The sequence below is a fragment of the Sarcophilus harrisii genome, chromosome 1 (genome assembly GCF_902635505.1).
Source record: "Sarcophilus harrisii chromosome 1, mSarHar1.11, whole genome shotgun sequence".
Classification (NCBI taxonomy): Eukaryota; Metazoa; Chordata; class Mammalia; order Dasyuromorphia; family Dasyuridae; genus Sarcophilus; species Sarcophilus harrisii.
Genome location: NC_045426.1, coordinates 678,042,160 through 678,062,677, shown reverse-complemented (window position 1 = coordinate 678,062,677; position 20,518 = coordinate 678,042,160). Strand labels below are relative to the sequence as shown.

The 20,518-nt window shown below is 38.0% G+C and overlaps 1 protein-coding gene across 9 annotated transcripts in view; it reads right to left on the bottom strand.

Annotated features, from left to right (window-relative positions):
* The window catches only part of RIMBP2 (RIMS binding protein 2), a 489,205-nt gene that overhangs the window by 276,286 nt on the left and 192,401 nt on the right, over nt 1-20,518 (bottom strand). For all 9 annotated transcript variants that reach the window (XM_031948402.1, XM_031948398.1, XM_031948399.1 and 6 more), the window contains exon 7: nt 19,373-19,510. In XM_031948402.1, coding sequence (XP_031804262.1) covers nt 19,373-19,510 — 138 coding nt within the window. The remainder of the gene's footprint in view (nt 1-19,372; nt 19,511-20,518) is intronic.

The following is a 20,518-nucleotide window of genomic DNA, read 5'->3' as shown; positions in this document are numbered from 1 at the left end:
TGGAGGGAATAAAAAAAGAATGCACCATGGAAACCATATCCAATTTAGTTAAATTCATTTCAAGTCAATTGTTTTAAAGTGCCCACTCCCCAGATACCAATGTTCAAAGAAAAAAGTAATTGCAGTGGACTTACATTCTAACAGGAGGGATTTGTTAATGAGATAAAACAAAGGGGCAGTGATGGCAATAGGATAAGTACAAGGATGAGTCAATATAAAATTTACACAAAATGATTCCAAGAGGCCAGGGCAGCAACAACAGAGAAGAAAGAAATGAATGAATATTTAAGCATTTGAGAGCTCAATAGTTATGTATCAGGTATACAAATACAGAAGTAAGGCAGTCCCTGCCCTCAAAGAGTTCACATTTTGATAGAATGAGAGAACAAAAACAAGAGAATAATATCTGGGGAAGAGAATTTTGATTTGGATAATAAAAGGAATTGTAAATTGGTCATAGAACAGCTGCTGGCAATCCCTTTCTAGAAGCAACAATAGTAGTGAATTGACTTTGGTATCTATTGTTTTCTTGATAATTCTGGATTCTCTGGACCTCTTCCCCAGCTTCAGCTGCTTTTTACTCCTAGAAGATGCCTCTGTCCCTGCAACTCCATCCTCTAATTAGTGACTTCCATTTTGAGGAAATGTCTAGGACCAAGCTCTTTCCTTTGTTCTTCCCTGCTCTGCTCCTGACTCTCCAGGTATCATGTGAGCATCTTCTCCGTCCACCCTCACCTCCTATTCTCTCCATTTTAAAATAAAACCTCCTCCAATTAGGATATAAGTTCCTTAATCAAGAACATTATCTTTCACTTAGCTTGTATCTATATCATTAGCACTCAGAGGCTGGATGGCACAGTGACTAGAATCATGAGCCTCATATCAGGAAGAAATGAGTTTCAATCTGTCCTCAGACACGGAATAGCTGTGTGATTCTGGAAAAGTCAATTAACCTCTCTGTTGTTCAGTCAGTCATCTCTAATTCTGTTGGACTCCATAGACCATAGACCATCAGGTTATTCTATCTGCCACTAACTCCCAAAGTCTGTCCAAGCTCATATTTGTTGTTTCCATGACACCATCCATCTCTTCCTCTGTCACCGTTTTTTCCTTTTGCTTTCAATCTCTTCCAACATCAGGGTCTTTTCCAGGGAGTCCTATCTTTTCATTATGTGCTATGTAATCTTCAAATGAATAGTTCAAATTAATCCTTTTAAGTGTTAGCTAGTTTGATCTCTTTGCTGTCCAAGAGACTCTCAGAGGTCTTCTCCAGCATCAGTTCTGCAGGGGTAAGCTTTCCTTACAATGCAACTCTCACAGTTGTATATTTATACTGGAAAAACCATAACTCTGACTATATTAGCAGGGTGATGTCTCTGCTTTTTAGTATGCTATTCAGATTTTCCCTAGCTTTCCTTCCAAGAAGCAAATATCTTTTAATTTCATGGCTGCAGTCACCATCTGCGGGGATCTTTGAGCCTAAGAATATAAAATCTGACACTGCTGCCATTTCTCCATTTGTCACGGAGCAATGGGACCAGTTGTCACAATCTTAGTTGTTTTTTAAGTTAAGCTTCAAGCCAGCTTTGCCATTCAACTCTTTCACCTTTAACAAGAGGCTTCTTAATTTTTCTTCACTTTTATTACTCAAGTGTAAAAAAAAAGGGAATAATAATAGCAGTAATCTCAGAATTGTATTTATATGGTAAATCCTGTTTCCCATGCCTGGAATGCACTACCCCCGCCCCAGCTCTGCCCTCTGAAATCCCTGGTTTTTTAACAAAAGTCAGTTTCCTTCTGCCTTTTGAACCTGTTCTGCAGTTGTCAATGCTCTCAACTCCAAAATTGCTTTGGGATTTGATATACATATGTGCCCAAGAATTTATTGAGCACTTAATGCCAGGTACTGACTTAATAAATTATTGCTAGTTGATCCAAAGCAGGAAGGAAAAAGGGGAGAAAGAGTAGAGGGTGAAATGGGGCCATTAGTATTGAATGATTTGGATGACATGTGAAGCATTCTGGGGTCAACCAGATAGAGCAGCTAGATACTTGTGCATTTACTCAGTTACCAATCTTCAAGACCCCTCAGCCCCAGGGTAGAAGTCCCAAAGCTGAGTTGTACATAGAAGGAATCTAGATATTCTGTAAGTTGAAGAGAAAGTACATTCCAGTTTAAATGGGTTCACTGAGGCTTTCCAAAAAATCAACTTCTCTTCCCCTCCTCCAACCAAGCCATTTTTCTTTGGCCTGTCCCTTCCTGGCACTAACTCTCAGGAGTTAAATGTTGTTAAATGTGGCTTTAGATTCAGTTCAAGATTGGAGGAGAACAACAACATTGATTTCCTATGAAACTATTTCCTCCTCTTGGACTAACCCCAGTTGCTTTTTGCCAATAATTATTCTTGAGTTTTCCCAACTGATAAATGGTCAAAGGATATGAAGAGGCAGTTTTCATATGAAGATATTAAAACTATCTATAATCATATGGAAAACTACTCTAGATCACTATAGATTAGAGAAATATAAATTAAAAAAAATTCTTAGGTACTATCTCCTTCCCATTCTGTTGACTAATATGGCAGAAAAGGAAAATGATAAATGTTGGAGAAGATGAGAGAAAATTAGAATACTAATGCATTGTTGGTAAAGCTCAACCATTCTGAAGAGCAATTTGGAACTATGTCCAAAAGGCTATAACAATGTGCATACCCTTTGATTCAACAGTATCACTACTGGGACTGTATCCCAAAGAGATCATAAAAAGGGGGAAAGAATCCACGGGTGCAAAAATATTTATAGCAGTTCTTTTGTAGTGGCAAAGAACTGGAAATTGCGGGGATGCCCATCAGTTGGGGAATGGCTGAACAAGCTGTGATATATGAATGTAATGTCCTATAAAAAGTGATGAAGAGACAGATTTCAGGAAAACCTGACAAGACTTACATGAACTGATGCTGAATGAAACAAGGAAAACCAGGAGAACATTTACATGGTAATAGCAACATTGTGTGATGATCAATTATGATAGATAATTATTCTCAGAAATACAATAATCCAAGATTAATCCAAAAGACTTGTGATGGAAAATATTATCCCCACCTACAGAAAGAATGTATGGCGGCTGAATGCAGATCAAAACATACTATTTTCATATTTTTGTTTTTTGTTTTTTCTTTCTCCTGGTTTTTCCCTTTTGTTCTGATTTTTTTTTACAACACGACTAATGTGGAAATATATTTTACATTATTGTATATGTATAACCTATATCAGATTGTTTGCTATCTTGGGAAAGAGAAAGGAAGAAAAATTGGCCCTTAAAATCTTATAAAAATTAATCTTGAAAACTATCTTTACATGTAACTGGAAAAAATAAAACACTAATAAGAGGAAAAAATAAAAGGATAAAAAAATTAGTCTTGAGTCTGGACTCCTTAGTAAAGGGCAAGAAATGGAGTATTGTTTTGACTTTCTCCTCAGTCTACTCATAACCTGAGTAGTTCATATTAAATCTTCAGTGTTGGCTTTGGAGTCACTAAGACCCAAGTTCAAATCTTGCTTTCAGATATTTACTAGATTGTGACCTTGAAGAAATCACTTAATCTTTCAGCCTCAATTTTCTCATCTTCAAAATGAGGGGACTAGACTTGGTGGCATCTAAAGTATCATATAGTGTATAATTCCTTAGATGCCACCAAGTCTAGTGTTCCTTCATACTAGAAATTTCAGTGGTTAAAAACAACCAGAGCCAACAGCACTTACTGGGCACTAGTACCCCCAGTATATAATCTGAACTCAGCTTTGTAATTCATACTGTAAAAACAAAACAAAACAAATTTAGAGAATCATAACTCTGGATGGTATCTCAGAGGTCGTCTCTTACATTGCCCTGATTTTTATAGATGAAGATTTTCCCAAGGTCATGCAAAAGGCAGAATATGAATTGTTCTCTTACTCTCTTTCCATTGGGACCTTCTTGCCAATTGAGTGGAAGAGAATGTTATCATAGTTGCTCAGATGATAAAATCTTAGGTTCAAAGACTTTCAGGAGAGATTGGGGAACCCATGTTCTCCCTATTCACTTTCACACAACTTGCAGGAAGGAAGGCAGCATTGGGATGATCAGTAATCATTGTTAACTGCTATGAGAGGGAGGGTGGGGTAACTGTTTGTCCCCTTGCAGAGGAGAGCAGTAAGAAGAAATCCTCCAGTGGAATAGGACAGTGTTTCTTAATCAATAAGGAGAAAGGAAAGAAAGATCCATAATTCCTGGAACAAGGGTCTCTTCTTTCCGATCCCTGGCTCAACACCTGAGCTCTTACTCCCTCCCTTCCTTCTAGTCTGCTTACTAAAGGAGCAGATGTGTTCAATTTTTGCGTCCGCTCAATTTCCCACTTTGGGCCAAAACTCTTGTTAGCTTAATTTACAACCAATGTCTTTTTCAGCATGTGGCTCAAAGAAGAGGCCGCCAATCTCAGGGCTTCAACCACAGGTATAAATTGCAGACATTAACTCTGATAGCAGCTAAAATATCCTTCTTGGACAATTTATTTCTATCCCAAAGACTGCTCCAGGTTCAAAAGGTTTATATCTTCCTGATTTCCTGGGTTCTCTACTATGGTCAAAACACTGACCATAATCTCCTATAAATTTAGCTCTATTCCAGTCCTGGGACATGTGAGAGGTTTTTAAAAAGACATTATTAATTATACATTTTGTGAATAGCTCATTCCCGGCAAGCACGACACAGAACACTTGTCCACCCACTTGCCTATAAGGTAGATGGTTAAAAGCAGCTAAAGCTGAGGATGCTGAACACAGCTTTCAAGTTTGCAGGCTGCTGTAAGGCAACTATGGCTGGGGACAAAGACCTCTCCCTTTATAAGCCCAGGTAGGAAGTGGGGAAAACCTCCCCACATCTGCTGCTGCCTTGGCCCATTTAGGAGCAACTGGAGAGAACACAATCCTAGGGAAGAAGGAAAGGCTGAAGAAGTCACAGACAGAGGAATGATGCTGGAGTCTTCTGTGGAGCTCCTAGTGCTCCCGAGACCCATAAGTCATGGCCACTGGTGCAAACTCTTATCATCTTATGCCTGGATGATTGAAAAGCCTTCTGTGTAAATCTCCAAACCTTAAATCTCTTCTTACTCCAGTCTATTCTCCACTTGGCTGCCAAATTAATCCTCTGCCCCAGAGTCAGAAGAACCTAAGTTCAAATCTAGCCTCAAATATTAGCTTGTGACCCTGGGCAGATCACTTCACCCTGTCTGCCTCAGTTTCCTCATCTGTAAAATGAGTTGGAATAGGAAATAACAAGGCCCTCCAGTGCCTTTACCAAGAAAAGCCCAAATGGGGTCACAAAGAGACACAGAGAACAGAAACAACTAAACAACAACAATGAAGTTCAGGTCTAATCATGTAACCACCCTAACTCATTCAATAAACTACAGTAGCCCCCTAGTAACTCCCAGATCAAACAGAAAATCCTCTGCTTGTTTCCAAAGTCCTTCAGAACCTGGTCCTTCCAACCCCTTCAGTCTCCTTATGCCTTAGTCCTCTCCACGTACTCTGTGATCCAGCAGCTCCTAGAGCACACGCCATCTCCCAATTCCACAGCTGTCCCTCCTGTCGGGGAGGTTCTTCCACCTCATCTCTGTGTCCTACATTCCCTGGCTTTCTTCAAGACCAAAATGAAAAGCTACTTTCAGCAAGAATCCTCTCATTCTCCTCCTCCTCATTAATGCCTTCCCTTTGGGATGGTTTCCAAGTTATGTTCCAATTTAAACAAATGATTGTTTGCATGTTGTCTCTCCCATTATTTAAGTCAAGGACAATAATTTTTGCTTTTCTTTGTATCCACAATACTTAGTACAGTGCCCATTATATAGCAGGTATTTGTGACACAGCGGATGGAGGTTGGACTTGGAGTCTGGAGGTCAGATCTGACCAAAGACACGTACTAACAATGTCCCTAGGCAAGTCACTTAACGTCTGACTCAGTTTCCTCATCTAGAAAATGGGGATAATAACTCTTCCCTACCATGGCTGCTGTGATGATCAAATGAGAGAATAACACTCTTAGCACATAATAAACACTATATAAATGTTAAGTGGTAGTAACAGAAGTAGTAGTAATAGAGTTCTAGTTGCAGTTGTAGTATAGTTGTAGTAATAATAGTAGTAGTAGTGATAGTAGTAGTAGTTATAGTAATAGTAATAGTTGTGGTAGTAGTAGTGGTAATGATAGTTGTAATAGTAATAGTATTAGTAGGAATAGTTATAGTAGTAGTAGTAGTAGTAGTAGTAATAGTTGTGGTAGTAGTAATAGTTGTGGTAGTAGTAGTTGTAGTGATCAATTGAAAGATAGTTTAGCAGAAAATAGATCTGGTCCCACCTTCTCAGAACATATAACAAACTCCAACTGGATAAGGTGTTTAGCAGGAGATACCATAACCAAACAAGGAACAAAAGAGATCTCAAAAGATTAAATAAATGGTTTCTAGTATATTAAAATTAAAATCGTTTGCACAAAGTCAATACAACTAGGAAAAATGGCATGTATAATGGGAAAAAATATGTGAATCCATTATCTCTGATAAAAGTCTGTGATCCAATGTATATGGGAAGTTGATGGAAATATATAATTATTCTAACTCATTCCTTAAGAGATAAATGCTTTAAAGATAGGTATTTCTTTTCGTTAAAGATAGGTTTTCTAAAGAAGAAATGAAAACTAAGAAAAAATATGAAAAATGCAACAGAAAAGTTATACTAAGAATAATTAAAATTAAAATAGTTGTAAGGTTTTAGCTCATATCTATTAAATTGAAAAAAAAAGTATAAAAAGCAGAAACAGTTAATATTTGGGGGTACAATAGGAAGACAGGCAAATTAATATACTGTTGATGGAACTGGATTTGTCTATCTGTTCTGGAAAAATTTGGAATCACAATAGAAAGGTCACTAACCTGTTCATACTGTTAGACCCAAATAAGTCTACTACTGTGCAGAAACCTTCAAGAAGGTCAAGTCCTATCTTTATGAAAATATTCATAGCCTCACTATTTTTAGCACTGAAAAAATGGAAACAAAATGAAGGTCCATTGATTAAAGAAAATCTGAACAAACTGTTGTATAGGAATATAATGGAATATTATTGTAGGATAAAGAAGTGACTAATACAAGACATAATGAGAAATAAAGCTACTTACTGTGGAGAAAAGAAGGCTAGTGGCTAGGAACACAATTACTTGTTTCAAGTATTTTAATGACTGACATATATAAGGAAGATTAGTTTTTTTTGTTTTGGATTTTGGGGTTTGGGGCTTTGATTTGATTTGATTTTGTTCTAATTACTGAGTCCAAAACTTGAAGCAATGGTGGAAGACAGCACAGACACCAATTTGGGTTTGATTAAAGATAAAACTTTCTAATATTAGAAACCCCAAAAGGGGAATGGGCCAATTGGAGAGGTAATCACCACCACCCCACTAAAGACCTTAAAGACTGTATTTGTCTTTGTTGGATAAAGATGGAACTGTGTGCATTTGGTGCAAATTAAATTGTGTGGTCCCTGAGGTACCTTCCGACCACAAGATTTTGGGATTTTTTGTGACTCTGAGCCTTGATTGAGGTAAGCATAACTTTTGTTCCTTCTTACAGCTCGCCTCTGGCTGCTAAAATTGTCTTCTCTTCAGTACCTGGCCCATATTAAATGATCAATAAAAACTTGTTGACTGAGGGAACTCTGAGTAGTTCCTCCACTGTCATGGTGGGAAAAGATTATTAACTCTTGATTTCATTTCTCTGCTCATCAATCAGGATGAGCTACATAGAGTAGCATAACCTTATGGAGGCTCATGTAGGAGTAAATTAATATGCTTTTTGATGTTATTTCTTTCCCCCACCCAACCCTTTCATTCTCAAAGGAAATCCCTGAAAAGTACTTCATTCTCTCCTTTTCTAACATGAATTAATTTTTCAGCCTAACAGAAACCTTCTCTACTGCTCTTTGTTCTCTCTTTTTTTTATCTCTTCCTAATCCTCTTCTCCTTCCCTTCCACCTTCTTTCCCTTCCTCTTCAGTCTTCTATCCCTTTCTCTGTATATCTTTCTACCTTTTTTCTCTGTTCTCCTTCCTCCCACTGACTCTTTCCTGTCCTCCACCCTTATATCCCAGTGACTCTACTCTAGCTTCATTTCTCACTTCTCTTCCTCTTTCATTGTATTCTTTTTCTTTTCTTTTACTCTCTGCTCCTCTCTATTTCTCTTTATATTCTCCTCTCTTCTTTTCTTCTTTTTTCACTACTCTCCCTCTTTTCCTGCTTTCTTATTCCTTTCTGAATTTCCATCTCTGTCTCTCTTTGTCTCTCTAAGTCTCTCTGTCTCTGTCTCTCTGTGTGTCTCTCATCTCCTCTTCTTTTTTCTCTTTTCTCTTTCTTCTCTTCCCTGTTTTTTTCACTTTGGCTCTTATGTTTTATTCCTTCTTTCTCTCACTTTTCCTCATTCGCCCTTTCTCAGTCTAACTTTCTTCAGCTCTAACACAAATGGAAGGAACTTAAGAATCTTGCTACAGAACTCATGATCTTTCTGTCCTCACCTTCTCTTTGTATTTCTCCTCCCTTTTGATTTCTCCTCCACCCTCTTTACATGCATGTAAGGATTTTTCAAAGGGGATTTCAAGTCTAAAGTGATTTTTTCCATCATCTTTTCCTTACTTCCATAACTGTGACTGTATCTAATTAAATACTGAGAAAGATACTCTGTCTACATATGTTTTAATGGAAGAGGTAGCCTCAGCATGTCACATTTCAAAGAGAGGCAGAGAGATGGGGGGAGGAGATAGGAGGAAAAGGAGAGGGAGGGGGAGGAAGACAGACAGACACACAGAAACAAACACAGAGACAGAGAGAGAGACAGAGATAAAGAGAGAGGGGGAGGGAGAAAGGGAGGAAGGAATGAAGAAGGGGAGAGAAAGAGAGAGATTGAGATTTTCTTTCCTTGTTGATCTGATTTTTTTCTGTGCAACAAGAGAATTGTATAAATATATTTATACATATTGGATTTATCATATACTTTAACATGTACAACATATACTGGATTGTTTGCCATCTAGAGGAAGAGTTGGGGGAAAAGAGGGGAAAATCTGAAACACTAGGCTATGCAAAGGTCATTGTTGAAAAATTATCCATGCACATGTTTTGAAAATAAAAAGCTTTCAGAGAGAGAGAGAGAGAGAGAGCTGAACACATATTCCATAATGCTTGTCTTTGATTCTTCTCCATTTTTGTGGGACATATTATATGCCTGGAAGCCATATCTGATGACCCTGCAGCGATCAGACAGTGAAGGCAGATGGTTCCTAAGTGCTGGAACCATCCTGTCTTTTGAATTTTTCCTTCCCATAATAATGATACCCATAAAGGGCAATGGAAAGATTAGGCATGGAGGCTGAACATTTTATTTGCCCATTTGAGATATTTATGAGATTTCCTTGTAGCCAAGCACTGATTCACTAAACTCATTTCTTGTTTTTCTCTCTTCTGGGCAGGAGTTCATATTGAGTGTGTGTGTGTGTGTGTGTGTGTATACATGTGGGTGGGTGTGAGGGGGAGGAGGTGTTATAATCAGGCTTTAGAGTTATCCATTTATATATTCTATTCTCCCAATAGACCATGAGTTCTGGGAGGGTAGGGCCATTTCTCTTCTAAATGCAGTATCTCGGCCAGTATTTGTGCCTAGCACTGGGTTATGCACAAAGTATGAACTTCAATGTCTGCTGAACTGAACTGATTGAAAAGAATTAAATACTAAATTTATACCACTTTCCTCTTTCTCTTCCCAACAAATAAGTGAGGGAGATTTCTCTTTTCCAGGCATCTGCTATTTTTGTTGTTTGTTAAAGATCTGGGGGTGGGGGACGTAATGCTCTACAAACTCAATAAAAGTCAACAATGTGATGTGGCTTTTAAAAAAGGAAAATTTAAATGCTGAACCATATTGAGACAGAGAACCAAAAACTAGGGAGTAATAATCCCACCATGTTCTGGTTAGATAACATCCGGGGTACTGCAAAAAGACTAAGGGGATCCTTTCTTATGTTGACCCTCTTCTGAAGCTGCCTAAAAAGTTTCTGATGATTCTACAATGTGAAAATCAGTTGACACTTTCAACTTTTCCTAATTGCTTGGTGCTTTCTCCAAAGTTATCCAGCCAATAATATATTTCCACCTTACCTTATTCTTGCCTCATTAAAATGTTGTAATCAAATGATATGATAACAATCAGAGTCACTAGTGCCCTGCTAAGTTAGAATGAAAGATAACTGAAAGAGTATGAAATTAAAATTGCTTGGTCATAGATTGGAACTCTGATATTCAATCTAAATTTTATCAAGGAAAAGGCGCTATGTCTTGAGTTCTGAAGGTATTTTAAGAGTAGATAGGAAATCTTTGTACTGAACACACTATTTCTACACTGAGTTAATATTCAGTTTTTTATACTCTGAGAAAGTTTGTTAAGCAAATTAATAGGCTAAGCAAAATTTGGAGAGCTGACAGGGACTGTTTATCCTACTTAAGATGAAGGATAACAAAATGTTTTCCGAAACTAAAAATAACATTGGTAGGAGTTATTTCTGTACAAACTACTCAAGTTTTACTTCAAAAACAATTCTCATTAATTCATTAAGTGGAGAAAATTAGAAGAGACATGATACAGAAAAGATGCAGGACCTTCCTCCTTTGCAGAGGTGGGGGTGAGTCTTATGGATAAGCACATTACATTTTCTCAGACCATTTGTTGTGTTGCTTTGCTACAATTCTCATCTCTGTATGTCTCTCTCTCCATCACTTTATCTCGGTCCCTCTCTCTCCATCTCTTTCTTTGTTTCTGTGTCTCTATGTGTCTCTGCCTCTCTTTCTCTCTGTGTCTCTTTTTCTCTCTTGTTCTCTCTGACTGTCTCTCTTTCTCTCTGTGTGTGTATCTCTCTTCTGTGCGTCTCTGTATGTGTGTGTCTTTGTATCTGTCTGTCTGGGTGTATCTCTGTCTCTGTTCTCTATCTTTGTGTGTCTCTATCCCTGTCTTTATCTCTGTGTGTCTCCATCCCTGTCTCTGTCTCTGTGTGTCTCTGTCCCCCTGCCTCTCTGTATGTGTCTCTCTCTGTCTTTGTCTCCCCACACAAAGAGCCACTGAACTGTTTGAAGACAATGGTCATGGACCTTCCTAAGCCTTCTCTTCTCCCATCTAAACTCCCTTACTTTCTTCTGCTGATTTGAGTCACCACCATTTTCATCACAGAACCAATCAGAAAGATACTGTAAGAAAAGAAACTGACTTTACAGCTTCCTGGCTCTTGAGTGGCGGAAACAAAAAAGTGAAACAAAAGAGACAAAAAAGGAACAAAAAAAAATCGTTGTCCTTAAGAAGCCGAATCTGCCTGAAGTAGCAGCTTGAGCAGAGTCTGAGAGGAGGCTCACAGAGCTTCCACTCGATAATGCTAACAAGGTTGAATCATCCCTGGGTCTCGTGCTATAGATTTCCCAGAAACCAGAGCTTTGGACACCCTTTGTGGATTCAGCTCATCTCAGTTTGATTTTCTCAAGCAGGCTGAATGCCAAGGAAATACTTTGAAAAGGGAAAATCAGAAAGGTGTCATTCTTTGGAGGCATTCAAATGGAAAACTGTTTCTCTTCTCCTTGTAATGCTAATCACAGCACTGTCTAAATTTCTGGAGACTGATGGCAAAGGAAGGTTTTGAATAAGGATAAGGTAGGGCCAAAGGGAAGATCATAACCTGTTTTTAGGATGCTGGCCATGGGTTCAAATCCCACTTCTAGTAACTATTCCATTCCATTACATTTAACCATCCCTCAGTTTCTTCATCTCTCTGAAGCAACTCCAGTGCTAGAGATTGATGATCTTATGGCTAGTTGATTATTTTGAACCTGTTTCCTCATCTGTAAAATTAGGGTGGTGCATTCTATCCAGAGCTCATGAAGTCTCTTCTAGTCCTAAGTCTAGCATCTTTCAACTAGTTATTTAATCTCTCTGAACCTTGATTTACTCAACTGTAAAAACCAAAGAGACTATGAAAGTATAATAATAGGATGATAAGTTTAGATTGAAAGGGGACTTAGAACCAATCTAAGATGAGAAGTCCACACTATACATACAGGGAAACTGAGGTCCAGGGATGTGAAGGTCAGAGAGGTAAGAAGTATCAGAGTTGGGATTGTAACATCAAAGAAAGCCATTTTCCACTATACCACATACACAGAAAAGAATATGTCAAGAAAAGAACAAATGGGGTATGGAAAGGAATTTGTAGACTATAAAGAATAAAGTATGTACAAAGTCCTTTGAGGGGGAATATTACAACTGGGAGGATGGTCTAGAAAGGTGCCATAAGGAAGTTGATATCTCCTCCAGACCCCACCATAGGAACATAAATCATTGATTGAAATATCAGAGTTGAAAGGAATTTTCAAAATAATCTAGTTCAGCAGGCAGGCATATTTTACAGATGGGGAAACAGAGGCCATGTTGAGCCACTTTCTGAAGGTTACTTAGGTTAATGAGTACTACATTCAGGTATCTCTAACGCCTAAGTTATTACAAGTCCCACTCCATTCCACCACATCCCTTCTCCTTAAGGAGTCACTTAAGAAATGATTGCCAGAGCAATAAAACTTACCCATCCAAGAAACAGGTGTGCACACCAGCTTAGTGAAATGAATAAGGGCAGCTCTGTCTATGGTTTAAGGCTTCTCCTTGCCTTCACTTCTCCCTAGATTCTACTCTGAACCCTCCCTGTCATTAGCAATCACCTGCTAACATCATCAGTCTCTTGGCTACACCCAGTATCCCCATAGGAAGTCAACAGTGCAAAGTCTCAGAAGATACTAACATTATCCCACCTCAGGTCTTAGAGTCCAATCATTCAGGAAGAGTCCTGGTGAATTCAGGTTTTCAGGGACTCTAAATGCTGCAGTTTCCTTAAGTGAAATCAGAGGGAGTTAATTTTTTTTAAATTCCCACAAACATTACATGCTTAGAAATATAAAAGTAATTCTTGTCTGATGTGTGTGTATCACTGAGCAGTCATGTTGCCATAGGGATTGGGCCTATACCAAGTCCACAGGTAAAAATTAAACTTTATCCGTTGTTGTGTCCCCTTATCAACATCCTTTCCAAATCCAAAGCACTTGAATTTATACACAGGGAGCTAATATTCTTCATGGATTGCCACCGCCTGTAGGAAATGCTTCTGTTGCCTGGTTACTAATGGGTAACCAGTGCAAACCCCAGTTAGAGGCTCCCATTCAAAGACTAATGATAGGAAATGAGGGCTGAATAGCATCTATGGAGACTGGGTCCTGTGGATAGCTGCATTCTCTACCTGTTGGTTCTTTTTACCCTGAAACAGAGCTGGAGGGAGGGGAGGAGGGGAAGAGAAAGAGTACAGAGCAGATGTTGATGCTTGTTTACATGTGACAGCACATACTGTACAGAGTAAAGGGTAGACTTAGAGCTGGGGGCTGGGTTCTAATCTCCCTCGGATATTTTGGACAAGTCACTGAACCTCAGTTTCCTAATCTGTTAAATGGGGGTAATGATAATTGCACTGCCCATATCATAGGATTGGCAAGAGAAAAGAGATCACAGGATCACAGATTTAGAACTAGAATAATAATTCCAATTAATAATATAATTATATATTATAATATATAATCAATATGATATATTATAATAATAATATTATTATATAATTAACATAATATAACATAATACATAATAATATAATCTGATCTCACCCCCCTCGTTTTACTATTAAGGAATGGAGAACTACAGAGGTTTAAATTTACTTGCCCAATCTCACTTAGATAGTTAGTGACAGAGTCAAGATTTGAATTCAAGTCTTCTGACCCCAAATAAGGATTTGCATAATATTAAAACAATACAGTCGTCCCAAATTAGAATGGGCTGCACTGGAAGGTCGTGGGGATCTTCACAAATTTTATATTCTCAAGCAACCATTCAAAATGACCAAAAGGAAAAAATGCCTTTTCCACCTCAGATCTACCTCTTAGAATCTCTAGCTGCATTCAAGGCTCAGCTTAAGTGCTCACTTCCTGTATAAAGCCTTGTCCATCGATTCAGCTATGAATGTTTACTTTTACCATGTGATTTCAATGTGGACCACAGCCACTAGCCTCGAGGATGTGGCCATTGACCTCTCTTATCTGCAACTGGCCCATCTTTCTGATTCACCCTTTCCTATGTTCTTAGATAACTGATGGCTGTGTTCTGCTACTTCCACTTCACAGCACCAGTAACTTCTTATTAGACAGTTAATTGTGAGCCCCCACTTCAATTAATTAAGTAATATTTATTTGACTGAAAAAATCTCTACCCATAAACAATTGTGCTCTCTTTTGTCTCTTTCTATCTGTTCTTCTCTCCCCTCTCTCTCCCTTTCCCTTTACCTCTCTTTTCTTCTCTCTTCCTCTGTCTCTCTATCCCTTCCATCTTTCCCCCTGTCTCTCTCTCTTTTCATATACATGTACATATATAAATGTACTATGTATATAATCAAATAAGGTTTAAATAAATATGAAACTACTTTCTATGTAATTTATTGATAGAGTAATAAATAATAAAGATACTAGGTACTGGACATGTGGTTTCATTAGTATAAGGAACTTCCTGGTGATGAAACTCCCTGTATGAATGGAAAACACCTTCTCTGCATCTTATAGCTTTAACTTCCTGGCAAATTATAAGATCTTGTCCACAGTAATATAGACAATACATGTCAGATTCAGGATTTGAACTCCTGATTGTGATTTAATAGTAGCTCTTTATGCCCTATAACACACTGACTCTTAAATAATAGCCATCATTCGGGGTGAAAAGAATCACTGCCAGACTTTTCTTTACTTCTGGAACACAGTTCCACCATTGTTTCTTGACAAAATAAAAGTTGACACAGGTCTCTCAGTCTAGAAGTTCTTTTCATCCTTTTCCTCTGTTATTTCATTAAGTCATCATCAGCTATGATAATTAGGACAGAGTTCAGAATGAAGTAAATTTCTAGTCTCTCAGGGTTTATTTGCCTCTCTTTGGAAAAGGTTATTGAAGCTGGTTACTTCTTGGGATCTTTAGTTTCTATCAAGGCTTATCTCAGGCAAGCTCTTATGAAATTTTTAAATTGAAAAAATTCCATAGATTCAAAGCTGGAAAAAGCCTCACAGACCATCTACTCCAAACCCGTCATTTTACTAACAAAGTGTTAGAGCTAACTAAGGCTGAGGATGGCTAAGTTACTTCACCAAGATCACAAAAACAGCTCATGTCAGAATCAAAAACCGAACCCAGGACCTTGACTCTGGAGTTAGTGTGTGCACTTTCCATTTTGTTACATGACATCTCTTTTAGAGATGAGAAAAGTAGGAATCAGAGAAAGGAAATGAATTAGCAAGAACACTCAGTAAATCAGGGGCAAAGCTGAGACCAGCCATCAGATCGGAACAGATTTTAAGACCTCCTAAGCAATTTAAACTACTCTTGTTGCTAGGTCTATATTCAGTCATGAAATTAAAATAACTAAAGACTTGTACTTTTTTCTTGGCTAGTATAGTATAGACAAGACTTAGGAAAGCATCAAAGAATCATGCTTAACAAGAATAAATAGCAAATTTTGATGGACCACTGTGGGCATTTTGAGTGGGAGAACGAGAATATCTGTACTGCTTTGATTTCTCTCTCCAATTTTTTTAAAGTAAAGAGAATTTAAAATCCTTAATTGCTCTAATGATGAAGGATGATGGCATCAGGGGCTGTTTTCAGGGAACATTTCCTCTAGAAATAACATTATGTTGAGACAGTCAGTCCTGAGGTACAGACAGATACCAACTCCTGGAACCTGCTTGAGAAAAGCAAAGACTGATAATACTTCTTCAACTTTGATTCTGAAAGAACAGCTCCCTGGCTGGCCATGGGGCTGTTCACACAATTACTTAGGCAAACCTGAGAGCAAATTCAGAGTGGATATCCCAATCAAAATGATGGCCATATGGCCGCCTCCCACCCACAGCACAGAAGAGTTCGGAAATATTACATAATTAAATGTAATATGGAACACCTGCAAAGTACCCTGAACAACATAGCACTAGCTTTCTTCCAAGTTATCCCTGATATTGTTAGAACTCTCCACATGGATAAAATCCTTCTGCGCTGCATATTGACTTGAAAAACCACATGTTAAACACCATCTATGTTCTGCTATATTTTTATTTATTATGGCAAATATTACTTAATTACACTTTAATCTGATTCTGGTAGCACTGTGGAATGATGTCTGACTGATCATGATATAGGGCAGAGTGGCCAATCACCCAATAAACATTTATTAAGCACTTACTGTATACCAGGCATTGTGCTAAGTGCTATAAATGAAATCACAGAATCTCAGAATTGGAGAATCCCATTCATACATGAATCAAATCCCCTCTAGCTGACAGATAAATGATCATCCAGGTAATACTTGAAAACAAAATAAGGAAAAGGAATTCACCTCTACTCCACCTGGGATAGTTCTAGTTCTTAGGAAGTTTGTCTTGATATCAAGTTAAACTTGGCCTTTCTACAGATCCCAGCCCTCTAGAGCTGAATCACAATATGTCTTCTCCATAGGACAGGCCTTCAGATACCTGACCATTGCCATATGTCTACCTTGAGTTTTTCCTTCTCCAAGCTAATCACATCCCCTAATTTTAACCAATCCTCCAATGAAATAGTATTGAAGATAAATTTCTCTCCGATAAGCAGAAAACTCTGTGAAATATGCTTCTGTCTGGCCCCCTCCACCTCAACCCTTAATTAAATATCTAACCACCTCCAGAAGTAATTAGTCTGCCTCCCAATTTGGAAAGTCATGTACTGGGCTTTCTCCACCACCACCCATACAAGAATCATTCGACATTTCTACTCTGAGATATAAGAAGCTAATTTTAAATGAGAAAATTTAAAATGAGGGGAAAAAAACTCATATGCACTCACCAAGGTTCTCTAATGCTTTCAAAATGGGAACAGAACCTGGTCCCAATTAGACATTCTGTGACACAGTCCAAAAAAAAGTAGATAATAAATTCTCTGTATAACCTGCCTGCAACCCAGGGAGAAGAGAGAGAAATTTCCAACCTATGTAAGCTGCTATTGAAAGAATGACCTTCTTTTTCTCCATATTCATAGCATCACAGAATTTCAGATTTGAAAGAGACAAAAGCAATCTTCTAGTCTTAACTGTAACATGAAACTGTACCAAACCGGGAAAAAGAATCCCTTCAGCAAATAAACAATATCCAGACCTTCAATGAGGGGCAGCCCATCACCTCCACAGATGTCCACTTTTGGACAGCTCCCATCATTAGAAGGATTTTCTTACTAAAGTAAAATTTGTCCCTAGTCTGCTTTTTAGAGTCAAGTACAATGAACCTTAACTATTCTGCTACCTGATAAACCTTCAGATACTAAAAACTATGATTATTTCTTCTCTTCTCTGGGCTAAGCATTCATACTTTCTTCATTATTTATTCTTCAACACGAATTCATGTCTGTCTTTTTGTTTTGACTAAACAGAGTTGATATGAGATAAAAGAAAATGATGTATACAAAGTGTTTTTGTAATATTTAAAGCATCATAGAAATGTGAATTATACTATTCTGGTTTATTTTTCAAATATTAATACTATCCTGATTGTCCTCCTCTGTAGGACTTTTCAGTGTCTTTCCTAAATTGTGGCATTCAGAACTGAACTCAATACTCCAGATGTACTCTGCCTTCGGCATCTTTATTCTGGGATCTTCTACTTCTTTAATGTAGCCTAAAATCTCATTAGATTTCTTGTCATTTCCTCTTTTGATAAACCACTTCCATGAAAGCCCTGATGATGACACACCTTGAAAGGCTGAGGACCATTTTAAGGAAGCATTTCATCATTACAGATCCCAGAAGTAGCTGGCACAATGCTCAATTTAATTACATAAGTGATGATAATGCTAATGATGATGGTCATGATGATGATGGAGGAGGAAGGGGCAGTGATGATGATGATACCATTTTTTAACATCTTCCTAAGAAACTCTTCTCCAAAGACCCTGCCTAATGAGACTTTTTCAAATTAAGTTCTATTTTTGCATAGCTGGATCAAACACATTTTTCTTGCCATTCTTGGAGAAAATAAACAATAACTTGACCTTTATAGCTAGCTAGTCCCTGCAACACTTGTAGGGCTCATGCATGGAAATAATAAAAATAATAACTTTTGTTTATAAAAGAATTTCAGATTTGAAAAGAATTTCAGATATTTAATCTCATGTGAGGTCCACAATGACCAAAATAAAATAGGTTCAATTGTTATTATTTACAATTTACAGATGGGGAAACTGAAGTTTGGAGAGGTTAAAGGAACTTGCCCTTTATCATGCAGGCTAGTATCCTGGGATCCATGTTTTTCTGACTCAGACTTTAGCACTTTATGCACCATACCAATGAGGATATTACTGGACTTCTGCCTGTGAATCTGGTCTACTTTTTGCATTAAGGAAAATTGCCCTAAGCCAGGTTCTAGTGAAATTAAGCATAGCCTTCTTCATATAGAAAGAAAATCAGATAAATCATCTACTTGCAATTGTCTTGACAGAGAAAAATAGGCATCTGAAAATGAAGGATAGAGTCACCCATAAACAAAAAGAGAACATTCCTTTTTCTCCCGGCAATTCAGGTTAATAGACAGTTTTTAAGGGCTTGGGTCCCTGCAGCTATTTCCTCCAACCTGGAAAAGTCCAAAAGTGGGATTCTCAGTGGGATACCTAGGTTGATGAGTATGTGCCCTCACCACTATCTGGGGGAACCCCTATCTTTCTTAAGACAACATATATGAGCCTTTCAAACTCTGCAACTTGGGATCCTGGGCTAGAAAAACATTTTACACATGTACCAATATTATTGAACATGGGATTCCTTTTAGGAAAAGAAACATAACCAGTGGTAAACTTTACACAGCCAGGACACTATCACAAGATCATCAATTGAAAACCAAGAGGGCATCAAATCTAAGTCTTCCATTTTATAGATGAGGAAACTGAGGCTAGTGGAAGTTAATTCATTTGCTCAAGGTTACATAGTAAGTGTTTAAGGTAGTATTTGCACCTAGAGTTTTCCAATTCAAAGTTGGTATGTCAGTTCTAGAAGGAGTTTGCATCTAGCATCACATACACAAGGAATCCATCCCCAAAGTGGACAGACAGAGCTCTCAGGCAAAGGTTCCATCCATTTGATGCCTCTGAGAGGGATCACCAAGAGAACTTACTGCAAGGCTCCAATGGTGAGGATCTGGGTTCAGAGCAGGTACATGGGCTGGGGAAATCCGCGGCCGCTCTTCTAAAAGTCGGAACTGACCAAAGGCTTTCTGGGGGACTGCAGGTTGCAAGTACAGATCATTTCTGAACTGTGGGAAGAAAAACAGGAACATATCACCAGATGGAAATTATCTTTCATTTTTTCCTCTCACTTAGCCTTCTCACTACCCTTATAAGGTTAGCAAGAGAAGAAATTATTGAACCCATTTTTTTCTCATGCAGGCATCGAGCTCAATGGATTTAATATACAATAAGTGGATCAAAGAGCAAGGTAAGCAAAATTGGTCTCTTAGCTCAGGGCTTTCGCTTGTTCTGCTTCCTTGTAATGGAAAAAAGAGATAGCTATTTATACTGCCCATTTTGTAGATGAAGAAATTAGGTTTGAGTGACTTGCCCATGGTCATACAGACTGGATCTGGTCCCATGTTTTCTAAATCCAGAGTTTAATCCTTTATCTATAATATCAGTCATTATAAGGAATAGCCATGCCCCAAAATTTGACTTATTGCATGAGGAAAAAAAAATCCTCAGCGCCACATCCCAGTGACTTAAGAGGATAAAGTACTTGGATGGGAATCAGGAGTCTACAGTTTGAATTGAAAATCAGATACTGATTAGCTATGTGCTGGTGAGCAATTCATTTAAATTCTTGGAGTCTCAGTTTCTTCATCCATAAATGGGAGTGATAATATTTGTATTACCTATCTTACATATCTAATTGTGAGGAAAGCATTTTGCACATCTGAAAACTACTAATACGTCACTAGCATTTACAGGACAAATACAGTCCTGTAAGGTTTGGAAAAACTTTGCATGTTATATAATTTGATTCTCACAGCCATCTAGGAAGACAGGTAATGAGGTCAAGGTAGCAATTCCTAGTTCAAAATAAACATGATAAATTCACAATGGCCATTCTCTTTGCCAAAAGGTAAGTTTATTTAGGAAAAAAGGTTACAGAACAAATGGAGAGGTAAAATAGGCACCAGGAGCAGCAAATATGAAATAGAGTTGGGAGAGCAATGGGGTTACCAAGGAAAGGAGTTTGGAAGAATACATTAAAGGAATATTCTCTGAGGCCTGAGTGTGCGCCATTG